The sequence below is a fragment of the Vulpes lagopus genome, chromosome 4 (assembly GCF_018345385.1).
Source record: "Vulpes lagopus strain Blue_001 chromosome 4, ASM1834538v1, whole genome shotgun sequence".
Classification (NCBI taxonomy): domain Eukaryota; kingdom Metazoa; phylum Chordata; class Mammalia; order Carnivora; family Canidae; genus Vulpes; species Vulpes lagopus.
Window position 1 is genome coordinate 21857105 of NC_054827.1, and position 21227 is coordinate 21878331.

General features: G+C 34.4%; 1 protein-coding gene across 2 annotated transcripts in view; it reads left to right on the top strand.

Moving 5' to 3' along the window:
• The window catches only part of SGCZ (sarcoglycan zeta), a 457620-nt gene that overhangs the window by 237295 nt on the left and 199098 nt on the right, over positions 1 to 21227 (top strand). For both annotated transcript variants that reach the window (XM_041753053.1, XM_041753054.1), the window contains exon 2: positions 18989 to 19090. In XM_041753053.1, coding sequence (XP_041608987.1) covers positions 18989 to 19090 — 102 coding nt within the window. The remainder of the gene's footprint in view (positions 1 to 18988; positions 19091 to 21227) is intronic.

A 21227-nucleotide genomic window follows, 5' to 3' on the forward strand; every position in this document is an offset into this window, starting at 1 on the left:
ATGGTTAGAGTAGTAAATTTTATGTTACATTTTTGTCACCACAACAAAAACATGTATTACTTTCAAAGACAGTTGGTTTTGTACTTTATTACTCTATGACACACTTTATAGATATTTTCAGGGGATGCATTAGCCTTCTATGAGCTACTCTGACATAAGCATCCTAACTACTCATAGATATTCTAAAAATCCATTTTTTAAATCTCAGTTGATGTTTATCAAGTACTTGAAAGTACTTGTGCTCACATATACAAGTCATTGTGATAAATTCAAAAGAAAACCGGAGGAGCCATATTTATATCAGAAAAAATAGATTTTAAACAAAAGACTGTAACAATAATATGGGCACTATATCCACTATATCATAAAAAAGGAGTCTATCCCCCATAAGAAGATTTAAAAATTGTGAATGTATATGCCCCAACTAGGGAACGCCCAAATATATAAATCAATTAACAGTTGAGTATAAAGAAACTCATTTATAATAATGTAATAATATAGTAGGGAACTTTAATACCCCACCTGTAGCAATGGATATCTGATCATCTAAACAGAATATCGAGAAGAAAACAAAGGGTTTGAATGGCACACTGGACCAGAAGGACTTAACAGACATATTCAGAACATTTCATCTGACAGTAACACAGTACACACTCCTTTCCAGAAGTGTGCACATGGAACATTCTTCAGAATAGATCTCCACTGGGTCAAAAATCACACCTCAACAGATACAAAAAGATTGAGGACATACCTTGGGTATTTTCTGACCACAATGCTATGAAACTTTGAATTGAATAACAAGAAAAAATTTGGAAAGACAACAAATATATGGTGTTTAAAGAATATCCTACTAAAGAATGAATGGATCAACTATGAAATTAAGGAAGAAATAAAGAAATACATGGAAGCAAATGAAAATGAAAACATGACAGCCCAAAACCTTTGAGATGCAGCAAAAGCAGTAAGAGGGAAGTATATAGCAATACAGGCCTACTTCAAGAAGCAAGAGAAGTCTTAAATACAAAATCTCAACTTACACCTAAAGGAGCTAGAAAAGGAACAGCAAATAAAGCCTAAAGCTAGCAGAAGAAGGGGATTAATAAACATTGGAGCAAAAATAAATGAAAACAATTAAAAACCCCAGTAGAACAGATCGATGAAATGAGGAACTGGTTCTTTGAAAGAATAAATAAAATTGATAAACCACTAGACAGATTATCAAAAAGAAAAGAGAAAGGATCCAGATAAATGAAACCATTAGTGAAAAAAGATAGAGACCACACCAACACCACAGAAAAATTCTAAGAGAATATTATGAAAAATTACACACTGAAAATTGGGCAATCTGGAAAAATGGATACATTCCTGGAAACATATAAGCTACTAAAACTGAAGCAGGTAGAAATAGAAAATTTGAACTGACTCATAAGCACCAAAGTAAATGAATCAATAATAAAAAAAAAAAAACTCCCAACAAACAAAAGTACAGGGCCAGATGGCTTCCCAGGAGAATTCTACTAAACATTTAAAGTTAATGCCTATCTTCTCAAACTATACCAAAGAAAAAAAATTGAAACGGAAGTAAAACTTCCAAACTTACTGTATGAAGCCAGCATTATCGTGATTATAAAACCAGACAAAGAGCCCACTAAAAAGGAGAATTATAGACTACTTTCCCTGATGAACATAGATAAAAAATTCTCAACAAAATGCTAGCAAATCCAATCCAATGGTACATTAAAAGAATTATTCACCACGATAAAGTGGGATTTATTCCTAGCTTGCAAGGGTGGTTCAGTATTTGCAAATCAATCAATGTGATGTAGCACATTAATAAAAGAAAGGATAAGAGTATATGATACTCTCTAAAGATGCAGAAAAAGCATTCGGAAAAATGCAGCTTCCATACTTGATAAAAAGTCTCAACAAAGTAGGGATAGAGGCAACATACCTCAGCATCATAAAGGCTGTATATAAAAGAACCTCAGCTAATATCATCCTCAATGGAGAAGAACAGATAGCTTATGTAGAAAACCCAAATGATTCTACCAACAAATTGCTAGAGCTGATACAGGAATTTAGCAACTTTGTGGGATACAAAATCACTGTACCGAAATTTGTGATGTTTTTATATACCAAAGATGAAGCAACAGAAAGAGAAATCAAGGAATCGATCCCATTTACAATAGCACCAAGATATAAGAGGCTTAGGAATAAATATAACCAAAGACATGAAAGCTCTGTACTCTGAAAACGACAGAACACTATGAAAGAAATTGAAGATGACACAAAGAAATGGGAAAACATTTCATGCTCATGGATTGGCAGAACAGATATTGTTAAAATGTCTATAATATCCAAATAGTCAACACATTCAATGCAATCTGTGTCAAAACACCACCAGTATTTTTCACTGAGCTAGAACAAACAATCCTAGAATTTGTATGGAACCAGAAAAGATCCTGAATAGCCAAAACAATCTTGAAAAGGAAAAGCAAAGCTGGAGGCATCACAGTTCCAGACTTCTAGCCATATTACAAAGCTGTGATCATCAAGACAGCATGGTGCTGGCACAAAAATAGACACACAGATCAATGGGACAGAATAGAGAACAAAATGGACCTACAACTATATGGTCAACTTATCTTTGACAAAGTCAGAAAGAATATCCAATTGGAAAGACAGTCTATTCAACAAATGATGTTAGGAAAACGGGACAGCATCACATAAAAGATTGAAGCTGGACCATTTTCTTAAATCATAACAAAAATAAATTCAAAATGGATGAGAGACCTATATGTGAGGCGGGAAACCATCAAAATCCTAGAGGAGAACACACACACCTCTTTGACCTTGCCTGGAGCAGCTTCTTACTAGACATGTTGCTGGAGATAAGTGAAACAAAAGCAAAAATGAACTATTGAGACTTCATCAAGATAAAAAGCTTCTGCACAGCAAAAGATAAAATCAACAAAACTGAAAGCCAACCTATGGAATGGGAGAAGATATTTGCAAAGGACATATCTGATAAAAGATTGGTAGCCAAAATATATAAAGAACTTAGGAAATTCAACACTCAAAAGATGAATAATCCAGTTAAAAATAGACAGAGAACGAATAGACATTTTTCCAATAAATATGTCCAGATGGCTAATCGACACATGAAAAGATGCTCAATATCACACATCATCAGGGAAATGCAAAGCAAAACTGTAAGATACCACCTCACACCTCCCAGAATGACTAAAATTAATAACACAGGAAATGACAGGTATTCACAAGGATACAGAGAAAGGGGGATACTCTTACACTGTTCATGGGAATGGAAACTGGTTCAACCACTCTGGAAAACAGTAGAAAGCTTCCTCAATAAGTTAAAAATAGAATTACCCTATGACTCGGCAATTGCACTACTAAGGATTTACCTAAAGGATACAAAAATACTAATTCACAGGGGCACATGCACTCTGATGTTTATAGCAGCATTATAAGCAAAACTAAATTATGGAAAGAGTCCAAATGTCTATCAACTGATGAGAAGATAAAGAAGTTGGGTATGAAAAAAAAAGAAGTTGGGTACATATACAACGGAATATTACCCATCAAAAGACTGAAATCTTAACATTTGCAACAATGGATGGAGCTAGAGTATATTATGGTAAGTGAAATATATAAGTCAGAGAAAGACAAATAACATAAAATTTCACTTATATGTGGAATTTAAGGAACAAACTTGAGGTGCCTGGTGGCTCAGTTAAGTATCTTACTCTTGATTCCGGCTTGTGTCATGATATTGGGGTCATGAAATCAAACATCATGTCTGACTCCATGCTCAGTGGGGAGTCTGCTTGAGATTCTTTCTCTCTCAGCCCCTCCCTCTACTCATGTACATGCTCTCTCTCCAAGATAAATAAGTAAATCTAAAAAAAGAACAAAAACAAAAAAACAAAACAAAACAGATGAACATAGGACAAAAAAGGAAAAATAAAAAAGAGAGAGGCAAACCATAATAGACTATTAAGTATAGAGAACAAACTGAGGGTTGCTAAAGGAGAGGTGGGTGGGTGATGGACTAAATGGGTGCTGGGTATTAAAGAGGCTACTTGTGATGAGTTTTGGGTGTTATATGTAAGTGATAAACCACGTATTCTACTCCTGAAACCAATATTACACTATATGTTAACTAACTGGAATTTAAATAAAAACTTGAAAACAATAGCATTAGGAACATCTTTCACTCTATTTGGTCTTTGACTCTGACTCCTGACACAAAGCTCCTAAATGATAGAAGAATTTCTTGGAAATTCCTAAATGATAGAAGTGTCTTTTGTCCTAATGAGGGGACTCCTCTTGGGGTCCTGGAGCCTTCAGGATGGGGGCTTATAACCAAAAAAAGACCAGGCCATGATTAGAAGCTTGTAACTTTAAGCCCCAACCACCTCTTGAGGGTTATCTGAGTTAATCATTGATCATGATTATGTGCTAAAGCCTCTATAAAAATCTCCAAAGTACAGAGTTCGAAGAGCTCTGGATTGATGGACATGTGAAAGTGCTGGAATAATGGTGCCTGCAAAGGGTGTAGAGGCTCTTTGCCCCTTCCCATATACCTGTGTGAATCTCTTCCATTTGCCTGTTCCTGAATTAGATAATAAGCCAGTAATCTAATAAGTAAAATGTTCCTATGAGTTCTGTGAGCCATTCTATGAAATTAATCTAACCTGAGGAGGTCATAGGAACCTTCAATTTAGCAGTTTGGTCAGAAACACAGGCAACAACTAGACTCAAAATTGGTATCTGAAATTGAGGAGGAGGCAATCTCATGGGACTGAACCTCTGGGATCTACGTCCAGGTAAATAGTGTCAAAATTGACTTAAATTATAGAGCACCCACCTGGTGTCTTAGGGAATTGTTTGATGTCTGAAAAACCCAGTGTCAGAAGTATCCTGAGTATAGAGTATAGAGTAAAAACACTCTTGTGCTTTTTCTTACTCAGAAGATATGTTCTTTCAGTAAAGTGAGATCACAGCAGAGAGTTGCCAGTTAACAATGAATTATAATGCATTGCAATAAATGCTTGAATAAAAGAAAAGTTGTTATGGAAACAAAGTAAAAGGATTAAGATGCATTGTGGGAATGTTTGCAAAATAATACAACAGTTGTTGCTGGATCATAACTTATTAGAATATAATTCAGAATATGAAAGGCATTTTCAGGTTGAGTTTGTCCTTGGACACTGATTAAATAAGCTTCACTTTATAAGAGGATAAGAGCATCAACAATTTGAAAGAGAATTTTAATTGTCTACATTAATGATAATGGGAACATTTAGAAAACCAGTATCACAGTATAGACAGAAAGTGGAAAAAAACTGAATCAAAACTATACAATGAGGATAAACAAAGGGAATAGATCAGATTGGCCATTCTGTAGCAGGTTCTACTTTGTTTTTAAATTCAGGTACAGAAGATTGATAGAGTTATACCCTTCAGTTTATGGGACAATGTCATCATCAGTCCCTGAAAAATCTCTCACTATTTACCATTTTTTCTTTCTTTCTTTCTTTCTTTCTTTCTTTCTTTCTTTCTTTCTTTCTTTCTTCCTTCCTTCCTTCCTTTCTTTCTTTCTTTCTTTCTTTCTTTCTTTCTTTCTTTCTTTCTTTCTTTCTTTCTTTCTTCTTCTTCTTCTTCTTCTTCTTCTTCTTCTTCTTCTTCTTTTTCTTTCTTTCTTTCTTTCTTTCTTTCTTTCTTTCTTTCTTTCTTTCTTTCTTTCTTCTTTCTTCCTTTTTCTATCTCATTTTAAAAATCTATATCTCCATTTCCATTATGAGCACTTGACCTCTCTATAGTCAATAATTCTGTTCTTTTTAGTGTAAAAATACATACATTTTAAATTAAAGTAAATATTATTCTATTTTTTTGATTTTTAACTACTGCTGCTAAGCATACATCTAGTCTTTTGGTGCACATGACGTGATACTCCATGATGTGTATAGTATATTTTACTCAAACTTTACTAGGGATAGATGCTTAGATTTTATCCAAGTGCCCCTTCCCCAAAAGACCATACTTATACACAAAGACTGCATAAGCCTATGCTCTAACTTGTTCATAAGATATGGGAACTGATTCATTTTATGGGGTGAAAAACACAAAACATTGATCATAACTCTGAATTTTGTACTAAAAGCTAGAAAGAAGATGGATGGTAAAATCACTACCTACCATAACTTTTCAACCAATATTCCACCAAGCATCATATTTTATCTTTTAATAGTTTTATATATATAAAATTCCAAATTTATTCAAATATATATATATATTTAAAATTCGGGAAAAAAACAGTTCTAAATTTTGATTAATGTACATATAAAGAGGCGATTTTACTTCTTTGGCTTCTAGGTACATAGAAACTAACTTAGATTTGCATTATTTGTTTGGACCTGTGTAATTTTACAAAATTTCCATAGTTTGTAATCAAATATTTTAAGAAAGTCTGTGATAATTGAGTTGCCATTGAGAAAAGCTTGCAGTGCAGGCATTAAAGATGAATTTTTTGGTGCTGATGGTACATTAATAAAGCACTCTGGAGGAAAAAAAATATCATATATTTGAGTTGTCAATATGAATATCATCTCATCCTACTTTTTTCCCACCAGGCAGAAATATTAATGTTCTGTTTCCTCTAATATATATTATGGTTCATTTTCATTTTTAGCATCAGTCTTACCCTTTCCCTAAGATTTAATTTAATTTTTAATGTAATTTTAATTTAAAAAGTATCATGGACTTATTGCATTTTGATAAAATGATTTCTCAATAACATTGCATCAAGGGAACAGAATTGAGAAGAGAGAGGAGAGAAGTCAAAGAGTGATGTAGAAGAATGACAGCCTTGATGACACCACAAGGAACTCTAAAGCTAGAATAATCCTGAGATCTTTTAGAGGGAGGTTATCATAGCTGGACATTTAAATTTTCACATTGATCAGTTGATCACGGACATGATGACTTTTGCAGTTGAGACATTTCTTGACAGGACTTACAGCTAAAGGTTTTCTGCCACTGGTGGTCATGGCAGGTGGGGCAAGCACTTCACTGAAGTGGGACCTGACTTTTGCTGGACTTGGTGGCTTACCTGGTAGAATGACTAAAGTCTTCATTTCTCAGAGGTCTCACACTAGGGTGATTGCACTTATTCATTCACTGTCAAAATTTGGCAATAAAAGTCAGTGGATTCTGGGTTGAAAAATTAGCTCATGACCAAAATTGGGCAAGGAATCATGACTTGAGACAACTGCCTTCAACCTGCTGTTCATTCATCCTTGATTTGTGTTGATACAGCATACTGAATAGGGCCCTTGTTGTTTAATTATCATTTTTGCTTCTGTGGCCACCAGATTTATTGGCCATGTCAATAAACATTCTGGAATTGTGCATTGGTTGCTCTCCCAACCTGGCCCCTCATTACCAAAACAGTGTTAACCTGGTTTCAGGCTACCATTTGGCCTTTATTATCTCAGGTCCTCACTACTTCCATTGCTGTTAGAAAATCTGATTTTACAATGGTCTTTCCTATCATTAGCTCTGACCTACAGAGAAAAACTAGGACTGAACTTAGTGAATCTTATATCCCTCTCTCCAGTGATTTCCTATACCTTCGTAAATGGTGTATCCTGTGGATTTTCCCATAGATGGTAATGATTTGACATGTCTTCTGACCTTCCATGTTTTATGCAGTCCAACATATTCACTTACCTGAGATATTTGGTCCCTTTTTTCCTATCTGTCATGAAAATGCAGGTTGCAGGTTACTTGACATGGGTGATTGCATTTTCCATGCTTCTAGGAGCCATTCTAGTAATGAGTTTGCACAATCTCTGAGGAGCCTTTCCAGATATATTATACTGTATCCCAAATTGAGCTTTGTGTTCTACCCACATGATAAAACATCCTCAAAAACCCAATCCTCAGAAGCCAATTGCCTTCCTCTTGCTGGTAGATGCTGGCTGGTTGGATCTTGCCCCTCCTTTGAAATATAGTCTCTTTATCCTTATCAGTACCCCTTCCCTTTTTAAAATCCCATCTGGTTTATGTTTCAGCTAAACTCTAGGATATAGATAGTGGCCAGGAGAGTAGGTGAGAGAAAATCCTGAGAGGGTCAAACATGGATTTGAGAAGAGCCTCTACATGTGACCATCCAATCCTATGGGGAGTTTAGCCCTAAATCCGGAAGGATGGCCTATATCAAGAAGCTTACAGGTTTCAGAGGTCTAGCACAATCTCTGAAAGGCCTCACAGTTAAAGATAACCTACTCTCCTTGCTTCTACCAGTTGGGGCAATAAGTCTTTCATATAAAGGCTATCTGTATAGCACATCCCACTGTGAGCCAGAGTAATACCAGAATGAAGGCAAGTGGGTAGGGCTTGGTAATTGATCCATTATGAGAAGTACTACAGAGTCCAGGATGAGATACAGATTTCTATTAAATAAGGATGATAATAGTTCTTTGAGATATGGAACACATCAAAAGAAGAAATTCATCTTGAGGGATTATCATTTTTGTTTGGGATATGCTTGGTTTGAGATGCTTGTGATATTCCAGAAATAGTAGGCAGTAAGTAGATAAATACTGCTGTCTAGAATTCAAAAGACACATTTGACTTGTAAGTATTTGATTGTAAGAGTAAATCTTGGAATCAGTGGTGGTACCTGCCTATAATAAGCTTACAATCTGATGGAAGGTGTAATCAAATATTAACAGAAAAGAATGTGAAATGGTGCAAACTCTGATAAGGCTCTTGAAGGGCATGTGTCTGGTGCTGAGATTCACAAAGGGAACAGTTCCAAGCTTGTATGGGAAGATGCCCTCAGGGGGAGGTGCCTTCTGAAAGGTATGTTTGAACTGTTATACAAACATACCTTAGACAGAGATAACCAAATGGAGAGGGAAGAAGAATGGAGAGAAGGAAAAGAAAATACAAAGTTCCAGTGATAGAAGCTTGATTTTTAAGTAAAAGGATTTTAGGCATGGAGGTGGATGTGATCACCAAGAATGAGTATAAATATATAGAGAAGAGATTCTATTGGAATGGACTTAACTGTTCTCTTAGTAAACTGGGATGTAGTTTAAGGAATGGGAAGAGAGAGAGAGAAAGGAAGAGAGGGATGGAGAGAAAGAGAAAGAAGGAGAGAAAATTTGTGAGGCCATGATACTTAAGGAAGTGTTGGGAATAAAACAACACAATCTGAGAAGGATAGTTATGCATCTGGATACTTGATACTTAAGGAAGTGTTGGGAATAAAACAACACAATCTGAGAAGGATAGTTATGCATCTGGACCTCAAGAACAAGAAACAAAAATGTTTGCCAAGTAGAATTAACCTCTTTTCTCTCTTGGCCTCTCTTAACCTAGGCATATTCTGATTTTCTCTATGTAACTGAAGGTCTGATCACAGTAAATTCCCACTTTTACATTCAAAGAGATTTTGTTTAATTGGTGGTGGCTGCTCTTAATTTTGTCAAAACATGCTACTAAAAATGTATCTGATTAACCAATTTTGGTTTAGTTATTGACTCTTGCTTGAATTATCTGCAGAAAGCACATCAGAACCCGGTGGGGTTGACCAAGGGGGAAGGAGGAAGTTCTCACAGGAAGGCCTTCATTACAGGCTGATATCTGTCTGTGATATAACAAACAAGCTAACAAAACTAGGAAAGGTTGCCTTTTGGAACTATAATAAAGCATTATAGATACAGTGTAGAAGAATAGAAGCTCATAAGTATCCAAATTGATGGCTAAAATATTCCTAATGGAACTTACATAAAAGATGTGATGCTAGACTACATGTTGTAGACAAAAATAATCCATCCTTAAAACTTGAGAGCAAAATAGATGGAAACTTGTAGTATCCTTCAAGGAAGCTTATAGGATCTTTTAAGTTTGGCTGGGAGATGACCCATTGCATTTATGCATTTCTCATTGATGGTAAGAAGAATCTCCAGATATAAAAACTGAAGTGACATCTCTAGTTTAAGAGGTCAAATATTATAGACCTATAAATTCAGTGTTGTGCTTGCCAACTGCTATGGGTTATTGCTAAACAATCCAAAGTCAGACAACTCTTACCAGTGGTCCAGTCCCACTTTCTGGTCCCACAGAGAGCATCAGCTTACTCATTTATATCATCATGGGATTTCTTTCCTGTCTCTAATGAGGGTCACCCAATATCCACTCAGTTCTTATCCAGTAGGACAGCTACAATTTTAAGTTTAACAAATTAATTTTACTTACCCTTCCTGTGAACTGACGTCTTCTAAATACATGCATGCATGCCCATATGACTGCATGCATGCACACATAACTTGGTTTTATAGGATGAGGGGAATCACAAAACAATTCATAGGAAGAATGTAAAATGGTGAATGTTTTACTTACCATAAATACTGTTTTGAGATTTCTATAAAATGTTCTATGCCTGAACAATCATCAAAAATTTGTTCATAGGACTTCATTTTCAAGGCAGATTTTATAATCATCTAGAAACATAGTTGTCTTGCCAGAACGTTTTACAGAACTTTACCATGAATCAGGTCTGAGCCAAAAAAGAAACATATGCTAGTAAATAAAGTGAGTTAGAGAAGGAAATTTTAAAAGATTCAAAAGGCATATAATTTCAGAAAGAATTGTTATCAATTAACTCAAATAATAATGAAAAATATTATGACATCCTTATTGGAGCTACAGAATAAAAATAACTTCTATTTTTTTATTCCTATCATTGCCTAGATTGATTAAAAGTAAGAGGACTAAGGGTGCTTGGGTGGCTCACTCAGTTAAGTGCCCAACTCTGGGTTTCAGCTCAGGACATGACCTCATGGGTGGTGAGATTGAGCTCCACGCTCAACAGGGAGTCTGCTTAGAATTCTCTTCCTCGGGGATCCCTGGGTGGCGCAGCGGTTTGGTGCCTGCCTTTGGCCCAGGGCGCGATCCTGGAGACCCGGGATCGAATCCCATGTCGGGCTCCCGGTGCATGGAGCCTGCTTCTCCCTCTGTCTGTGTCTCTGCCTCTCTCTCTCTCTCTCTCTCTCTGTGACTATCATAAATAAACTCTCTGTGACTATCATAAATAAATAAAAATTAAAAAAAAAAAAAAAAGAATTCTCTTCCTCGGGCAGCCCAGGTGGTGCAGCGGTTTAGCGCTGCCTACAGCCGGGGGCGTGATCCTGGGGACCCGGGATCGAGTCCCACGTCAGACTCCCTGCATGGTGCCTGCTTCTCCTTCTGCCTGTGTCTCTGCCTCTTTCTCTCTAGCTGTGTCTCTATGAATAAGTAAAGTATTTAAAAAAAAAAAAGTTTAAAAGAATTCTCTTCCTCAGGCGCTCCCCCAACTCGTGCATGCTCCCTCTCTCAAATAAATTAAGTAAATAAGAGGACTAGTCTTTGGGTTAACTTACTAGCTGCATAAGATCCGCTTAGCTTCTCTCACTCTCATTGGTGTTTACAATAAAATGAGAAGAGGTTGTCATGATGTGCCATTGGCTCAGTGTCTGCTAATGTACTCTGTGGACTAAGTCATTAAAGTTAATTCCATAGTGAAGGCAGATATTAAAGATATTGTCTTGGGAGTTTGGAAGAAATTTTTAGGCAAGACCTTACCATGAGTACTGACTAGGTAAGGTTACCATACCCTAAGGACTTATTTTTACTTTATAGGTCCAAATATGTGATTTTGTTCAAGGCAAAAAGTGATCTCTCTTTAAGGAAATAAATCATGCTTATGGTAAATGGCAATTATATGCAAAAAGACCTGTGGTCAGCATTACCTTCCTTTAACATTTCTTACAGAAAATAAGAAATTACATCTGTGAAGCAGACTAGATTCCTCGCAGTGTTCAACATATTCTCTCTAGTGTTTAAAAAGAGCTGGAAAGCCAAATTTTAAACAGAGTTTAGTGGTACAATATATAAGCTCTCAATAAATATTTGTGGAGACATGATGGCTTTTAACTCTTGAATCACTTCTATGCTTAACACTGCACCACTTTGTTAATAGTTTTTCCTTCAGAGTTTATAAAATATAAATAATTAGAGCAGTATTTGTGCAGTGTGTTCGAAGGTATATCATTCCACCTATTCCAACATGTGGCCAAGAGAGTGGGGGAACCATTGGACACAATATTTAGTGAACTTCTTATTGAACAAAGAAAATATGTTTTGTTACCCCAGACTTCTCAGTGTTTCATATGCTAATATGCATTGTCAGTCTCTGAGTGGGAATATATCATTTCCCGGTTTCCTAAATTTAGCTGAAAAAGGAACTTTGTTTCCACTGGGTTTATTATAATTCTAGCATTCTGTTTATATTTTGGGAATGATAGATATGTTAACAGTGAAACTGTAGGCTTTATACCCTTGTTGCATAGATTAAAATAAGGATATTCCTCAGTCACTCTCTGCATGGAGCCTGCTTCTGCCTCTGCCTGTGTCTCTGCCTCTCTCTCTCTGCATCTCTATGAATGAATAAATAAAAAATCTTAAAAAAAAATTGTTTTATACAATTAATATTACATTTTTAGATTAGGCCACATCAATAATATTTTCTTAATAGTGATTCCAAGAGATAGCCTATAAAAACATTTTTTCAAGAATATTAGACAAAAAAATGCCCATGTTCAAATATTTCTACTATGATCTGTTCTCGACATAAATATAGCTATAATATATCTCCCATTATTTTAAGTAAATATATAATATATATATATATATTATATATTAGTGGTCTCATATATAGTTTCATTGGATTTATTGATTTTTCCAACCATTGGATGATTGTGGTCATATCTGCCATGTCAGATTAACATATTTTTAGTTTTATTTTGTTTCGGCATATTTTCATTCTGATGATTTTGTTAGTAAGTGATTACATATGTTGTATGAGACTATTAATATGAAGACTGTTACAAAAAGAAAGAAATTCTTGTCAAAGAATTCTATTATCAGTAGAGGAAAATTTGGAAAACAAATTTAATTTCAATTTATTATGCTTTTAAAAAATAATTCACATATTTAAAAGAACCCCAATACAAATTATAGATACAAAGTGCAATGCCTATTGTCATATTTAAAGACAAATATGTTAAAACCTCTTCATAATGCTTATATATAAATTATGAAACTTTGAATGACTATTGGCTATGAACAAAGGTAATAAATGTTCCAGATGATAAAAGATATATTATTAACAACAATTTCTAAAGATGTTTCTATACAAGTGAATAAAGGTCAGATTCCTAGGTCTATCAATTCTTATCACTGTACAGTTTATTTGCTAATAATAGACAGGAATAAGGCAGGCCAATTAAAATCAAAATAAAATACAGTCTTATAGCAAACAACACAGTAAAAACATACATAATAAGCAGGCTGTCAACTTACATTTTGTTTGTTCTTTCTCTTGTGCTTGGGGAAAAATAGCTTATTATAAATTATAAATAACATCAGCTTAAAAAAATAACATCAGCTTAAAACAGGTATGAAAGAGGGAAAAAAGAACATGCTTAGATATTTTAAGGAGAATTTCTCCTTAATTAGGAGTGGGGAATTAAACAATTTTTTTTAATTCACTTAGCATACAGTAAGGAATAAATAACAAAGAGACACTTAAAAGTGGTTTGTAATTGTTTTTGAACCATCTAATACTTTAATCTCCTTGTATGGTTCTTTACTAAAAATATTTAATCCCCAAGACCTCACAAAATAATTTATCATACTAGGCTTCAGTTTGTCTCTAAATAGCCTCTTTAAGGTCATTTCCTCATGCAAATTGTAGTATAGAATGAATATCATTAGATAATCAAGGCCATAAAAATACTATATTTATCTCTCTTTTTAATCAGCTTCTTTTGAAATAATGCTAGTAATTTGGAAGGAATTTATCTTTGATTTTAACTAGAAAAAAAATTCAGAATGTATATTTAATTATCTTCTGGGTACTAGATTCTTTCATCTTTCTTTGAAAACTTTTTTTTTTTTTTAATATTTAATCAAGCACTTGAGGCTCCTGGGTGGCTCAGTTGGTTGAGCATCCAACTCTTGATTTCAGCTCAAGTCATGATCTCAAGGTCTTGAGATCAAGCCTTGTTGACAGGCTCATGAACAGAGCATGGAACCTGCTTAAGATTCCACACCCACCCTGCCTCCCTCCAAAAAATTCTCTCTCTCTCTCTCTCTCTCACTGCCCCTGCACCCCCTCAAAAAAATCAAGTACTAGATTTTGTATATTATTTAATGATCTCCTCAATTTTAAACATTTTTATCAATTCCATGTCAACATGCTCATTACTTTGAAAGTTACATTTGCCTGCAAAGACATAATTGAAATCCTGATGTTAGCCACTGTCCAAACAGCTTTTCCAATACCAGACAGCTAAGCATCATAAAGAACCTTGTGTGAAGACAGAGCGCACTAGGGTAAGATCATTGCAAAGTTATGAGTGTGGATTTTAAATTAAAAAGACATGGCTACCAACATTCTTTGTTTACATTTATATCCCCAATGTACTTTAATGTCAATTTCTCATAATAAATCCCTCCAAAATATTTCTCAGCAAAGTATTTTCCATCTTGTCCAAAAAATCAAGTGCATGAAAATTATAATAAAGATTGTTTAAAGTTTATAAAGATAAATAGATAAATTCTATGAATTTTGGTGATAGCATGATTTTTTATAAAGATATGAATTTAATTTTTTGTTTTATTTTTTATCTCATAAAGATCTAAATTCTACTGATCAATTAAATACTCAGGCATTCAGTAACTACATACCACATAAAACCACTGTTAGAAGGACTATATTAGAAGAAGGAGTACATCTATAAGGAAGATGATTTACTTTTTAAGAAAATATAAGTGTATACACAACTAAAATTATAATCAGAATATGATACATTGCATTTTATGAAAAAAATGTAGAGTATTTTGGATATACAGAGTAGAAAGTTTCAAATCCAATCTGTCTGGCTTCACATTCCCTTCTAAAATGACACTACACTGTCTATCAAGAGTAGGTGAGTGATTTGGAAGATTACTAGATGAAAAAACTGCATCATAACTATAATGATGATAAAGCTTGATACAGAGTCTACTCAAGGTCAAAGATAATCTCTCAAAATAAACAATATGATTCTTATATTAATGATATGAGACAAAAATGTAAGTTATTTTTATGAATATGTTTATAATGGCTAAAGCTATTGAGTACTACTATGTAAGTTAGGTTTATTGTGAGTTCTTCATATCCTCATACAGTCCTTGCAATAAATACATTAAGTTGTTGTTTTATGGCTTTTATTGGAGATACACTTAACACACAAATAAATTAGTTAAGTTCAAGCTTACATTGAATGAAGATGATAGAGCCAAGGTTGAGGCCTGAGCCATAGGTTTATTAAATTCTCTACTTTATCATGTTTTGGCAATGTCATCCTTAACCACAAATCCAGAAGTTATTTTCTCCATTTTAGATGTTGAAGGGGCCAAGAGTATAGTGAATCAGGAAAGTATAGTGACAGTAAGAATAAAATCACGTTCTAATGCTCCTGCAGAAGGGAAACCAGATTATTTCACCATCTCATATATTATAAATGGACTTGGTACATGCATGTGAAGATCAGATTGATTATATACTGAATATGTGATGCACCTTTATGTATTTTACAACTACATCTGGATAACATGTAAGAACCTGAATATTCATTTTTTAATTCAAAATAGGAGAAATAAAAGGAAGGACAAATGGACATGGTAGAGTGAGGTTAGATTCAAAGCACAATATTATCCTAACACTCCTATTTACATGGTGGAAATCTATTTCATCTAATTTAAATGAAATATATTTATATGCCACAAAATATATATTATATAGAAAATATAAAAAGAAAACATTGTGTTTAATTTTCAAAACCTTTCAAACTTAGATATGAATATTGTATAAGTAATACCACGGTTAACTTTGGATGTCCAGTTCTTTTATTTCTCACCACCTTATGAACATATTTTTTAAGGTTAATGTTGAACTGGGAATTATGATTATAATACAATTTATTTCTATTGCTCTGAGTTAGACTAACAGTTGCATTAGATGTTTCCATAGCAACTTCATGGGAAACATTTCAGAACACTTCCTTCCGACAGGCATTTGAGACTATATATGGAGAGTCACTATGTGAGATTTAGTCAAGAAAATACCTCAGGAACAAAATAATATTTTAAAGTAATGTGTCATTTCCTATATTTTTTTCTGAATTACAGAGCATTTGGTCTCCATTTTGCTTCTGCCCACTGCTAAGGTGTTCTTCAGGCCTCATTATGTCTAGAATTTCTTTTTTACCTTCACAATCTCACAATCTGAAGTTCCATTTTTTAAATCATAAACTTGTGTTAATATTTTTCATATTTCTTAACTCCTACTGAATTCTACCATTAATTATCAGTTGTCATACCCTAAACTTGTACTATTTTTGCTGTTCAATGTTGCTGTTCTGACTGTACTTGTCTCTACCCAATGAGAAAAATTATGGTCAGCTATTTGAGGGGCATCATTTTTTTGCGACTTCGGCACACCACGTGCTTCTGACCTTCAGTCATTCCTGCTTAGCAAATCCTTAGTGTTGATTCTTTTTCCCTGTTAATTCCACCAGTTTCTGTTCCTAAATAGGTATAATGTTGCCAAATGATATTAATTAGAGCCAATAAATGAGTGATCATATAATTGATGTCTAAATCACTTTTCACTTTTGAAAGTAAAAGAGGATATTATAAAACCAGCTCTGTCTCAAAGAAACTGGGGTGTGTCATCCCAAAAATAGTAGACCTATTTTCTTATCAGAATAAGTCTTCAGTGATGCCTGAAACTCTCTTTTTTAAAATTAAAAAAAGTCAATTCCCTATGAGACATTTCCAGTGTTAGCTTTATATTTGAGTCTCAAGAAATGAATCCCTTCATCCCATCCCAAGTTTAATTCAACCAGAATTCATTATTCTGTCTTTCCAAGAGGATTGAGATTTCCACCATGTCAGAATCTCTCTCTCTCAGTAGTGATTTTCTTTCTGTGACTTAAAAAAGAAGAAGGAGAAGAAGAAGAAGAAGAAGAAGAAGAAGAAGAAGAAGAAGAAGAAGAAGAAGAAGAAGAAGAAGAAGAAGAAGTCCTTCCTTTAGGGTGTCTGTGTAGCTTAATTGGTTAAGTGTCTGTCTTCAGCTAAGGTCATGATCCCAAGGTCCTGGGATTGAGCCATGCATCAGGCCCCCTGCTCAGTGAGGAGTCTGCTTCTCTCCCTGCTTATGCTCAAACTCTCTCTCTCCCTCTCTCTCTCTCTCTCTTTCTCTCTCTCTCAAATAAATAATTTTGTTTTTAAAAAAAGTCCTTTAACTCTTACTCAAAATTCTGATCATTGTTATACTACTTCATTGTCTTTCTTTGGGGACAGGAGGTGGGGCCGGCCAGGTGGTAGAGGCTGGAGCTATCATAATTCCTTGGCTTTCTTCCTACACAGATCATAGCATGAAATGCTTCTTTCCAACGCATAGCCCTGGTCATTATCCAAGAATTTCTCCTTGGTTTTATAGACATCTTTCTGCAGAGGACTTGCTCATGCATCATAGAAGATTCAAGCTTGCCTTGAGCAATTGTCATTCTCCAAACCCTCTTTCTTACAGATGTACTAGTTGATGGATAAATATTTGAGTTCTCAATGATACCTCAAAGTTAGCAAGTCCAGAGCTAAACTCATTTTGCCTTTGAGCATGTTAACTTCATTATTCCTATTTAAAAAATCACTGCATTTCCTTATTTGGTCATAGCCACAATATCTGAGATTAGTTATGAATGTCCCTATTTTCAGTATCTCCATATAAAATTAGTCACCTGGTCTTGTAGGCTGTTCTTCCCCCATACTGCTTATAAGTATTACCAAGTTGTGCCTTGTTCCTGCTATTTTGTCAGGTCCACCTAGTGCTCCTACCAGATTAATTGAAAACCATAATTCTGATACTTTCAAGCCATCGAGCTATTCAGGAACTTTTTATGTTTCTTCTGCTGGAGTTTGATGTTAGTACAGACTCTTTACCTTTGCATTCATGGCTTTCCTTTCTCTGGCTTCAAAACAACTCCCAGTTGTCCATATATTAGCCAGATGGGATGGCATGCTGTTTCTTAATGTTAGAGAATGTTCATTCTCTTTCTCCCTCTATGGGCATCTCCTGTTGAAACTCCATATTCTTAAGACCCTTCTTGTGGTTAATAGTTAATCTCTTCCTTGAGAAATTGTTCACTCTCTTCTCAAATTTGAAAGCTTTCTTTAATTCCTTTTAGCACTCCATTCTTACTTTTAAAATTTATTTTATTCTATCTCATAAATGTTACTTATATACTTGTTTCTTCTTCCTTATAGTGTATTGTTTTCTAAAGGAGAGGACATGAGCTTTACTCATGGTTTGAATACAGGAGCATCATGCTTACTTATACTAGCCAGTTATTAAGTACTTGTTGAAATCATTGTACAAATGTGACTATTTAACTATTGTAGAAATATGTGTATACCTGTAATGTAAAAATATTATTAGAAATCTCTGCACAGCAAAGTTGTTTCCACTAGTCAGGTAGCAAATATCATTATACCCCCAAAATAGTTAAATGGGCTGATGCATGAAAAAAATACAGGATTTTTTCATAGATAAGTCCTAGTCTCTGATAGAGCTAAGAAAGGATACCAGGTCCTCAATATATCTCTTTTCCTGTTCATTTTAAACAGAGCCCTCTATATGCATGCAAACTGCTGCAATCATTCCTTAAGTAGACTCAATCTCTCATTTTCCTTAAATCATCACTGATTTGAGCTTATTGTTTTCTCAATTTAGCCCTAAGAAAATTATGGCCAGTTATTCATTCTCTAAGTAACCTAAAAGTGAACTATATTTCATTGCTTGTAGGATGGTATGGGAAATCTGAGAGTCACCAAGAAGGGAATCCGACTTGAAGGTATATCTGAGTTTCTACTTCCATTGTATGTGAAAGAAATTCATTCCCGAAAGGTATGTGATACTGGCTTTGGCTTACTGTAAAAGATAATTTAGAGATTATGTTTTAGTTTGAAATAAGAAGATAAAACCCCCATATATCTTTAATATGTATTTAGTTTCCTTAAGATAAAGATTGATTTGAAGAAATCAAGACAATTAAAACAGTTGAAAAACCAGTGGAGAGCGTTAGTTTTAAACTGAAAAATTAGAGAACCATTTTGAATTAAACTTCAGTGTTGTTTTCTTTAGTCTATAAATTTGCCCCTCTATTTTCAGTAGAAGTTAGAAATATACAGGTATAGTAATTTCAAAAGGGGCATTTGATATATTTTGAGTAACTTTTGCAGGAAACATTGACTTGAATAAATGATTCTATTTCAGTATTTTATAAATCTTTTTAGTTCAAATGAACATGCATTTCCTAATAAAGATGAAGAAGAGTCTTAGTATGGATATTAAAATTACTTTTGAATGGACATTATTTAAATAAGTAAGAATATCCATTCAAATGTGTGGGTGTGCATATGTGTGCCTTGTGGGTATTTTATCACTTAGTAGCATGCTGAAAATCAAGATTGTAGCTTAGCCATTGTGCACTTTGGCTTAAGTATGTTACTTTTCAGAAAGTAGCAAGTATTCTTGGGTACATGAAAATATAACTAGAATCTTTTAAATCTATTAGGCATATGTGCATATGTATGGAAATGTAGTAAGTCAGAAATAATGGAAAGCTTGTTATATATAAAATGTTGAAATATTACTAACCATATTTCATTAATATGAAAGTCTATTTTAGACTAAAATAATTTTTCATTCCACTCATATGATATATTAGCAAATGGGTTTCATAGTAAGCCATAATTTAATAATTTGCTTCAAAGGTATTTTTCCATTACATATCAAAGTGAAAACAGAGCAGAAGAGTCTTTTCTATAAAACTTTTAATTGGATTAATTATATTAACTTTAAATTTTATTTTGTCATATATGAACCTGCAGAGCTTCACAAATACACTATATTGATTTCCACTCTAGGCACTAGAAATATTACATTGAGAGATTACTTTACTGCTGGATTTGGGGCAGACAAATAATAGGATAAACACATGTATGAACACCTGAACTTACTATAAAAATGATTAAATTTAAAATAAAGTTGTATTTTTGTTTTATTTTCTGTTATGAAAACTGAAAGACTAACATGCACACCCAAGTGAGTGCCGTCCCTCTGCCTTGAAATCACTACCACTCAGTTATTTACTACTTTTTTCTTGTGATTGGCACTATTAAATGGTTTAATATTTGAAGGAATGAAAACTTAAACATAGAATCAAGAAATTACTTAACACAAGAAGGTGAGAATAATCATAGGCAGGAACTTCTTTGAAAACACATCCACTGATTAGTCCAGGAACAGCAAAGATTTATCTTCAAAGCCATTTAGATCAATTTGGAGTGGCTGCCTGGAATCCAACTTAGACGAATTGGTAAGCACTTCAACCAACAGGCAGGTCATAGAATTTATCTGCCCAGCCAGAACATTTTTGAGAGTATCAACAGCCATAAACTAGGATTCTCCTGGGAAACTGGAATATATGTTTACACCTTCAGTTCACCAAATAAAAAAGAGTCCACTGATGTGTTAGCTTTAAAGTGTGGGGTGGTGACAGTCAGGCTCCCTGACTTCTATCCGTAGAGAAGTTCACAACCTCAAGTGCATAAACATTTCAAAACCCACTGTTGATTGAAACCTCTATGCTCCTTTCACATCCCAGACCTGTTGCTTGTCCTCCTCAAGTCTCTATTATCCTTGCCTCTCGGTGACTGCAAAGCCTGGCACAGCAAGAGTGGGTGGGACCCTGTGCCCTCCACAGTCAGACAGGAGGCTGGGTATGAAAACAGGGAAAAATAGAGACTCATTTCTTCTTTGAAAATTTCTTTACACACACACTACAAAAATAAATATTTAAAATAGAGATAAAAATCTGTCTTTTATGAGCAGTTCTCGCATTAGGATTCTCTTGTCTGTGCATGTATGCAGTTGTTCATTCTCTGCCATCAAGCCTATTCACTGTTTTAAAAAGCTAGCCACAGTTTCCCTGAGTCTGGGTTTTCTCATCAATAAAATGAGTTTAGTAGATACTTATCAA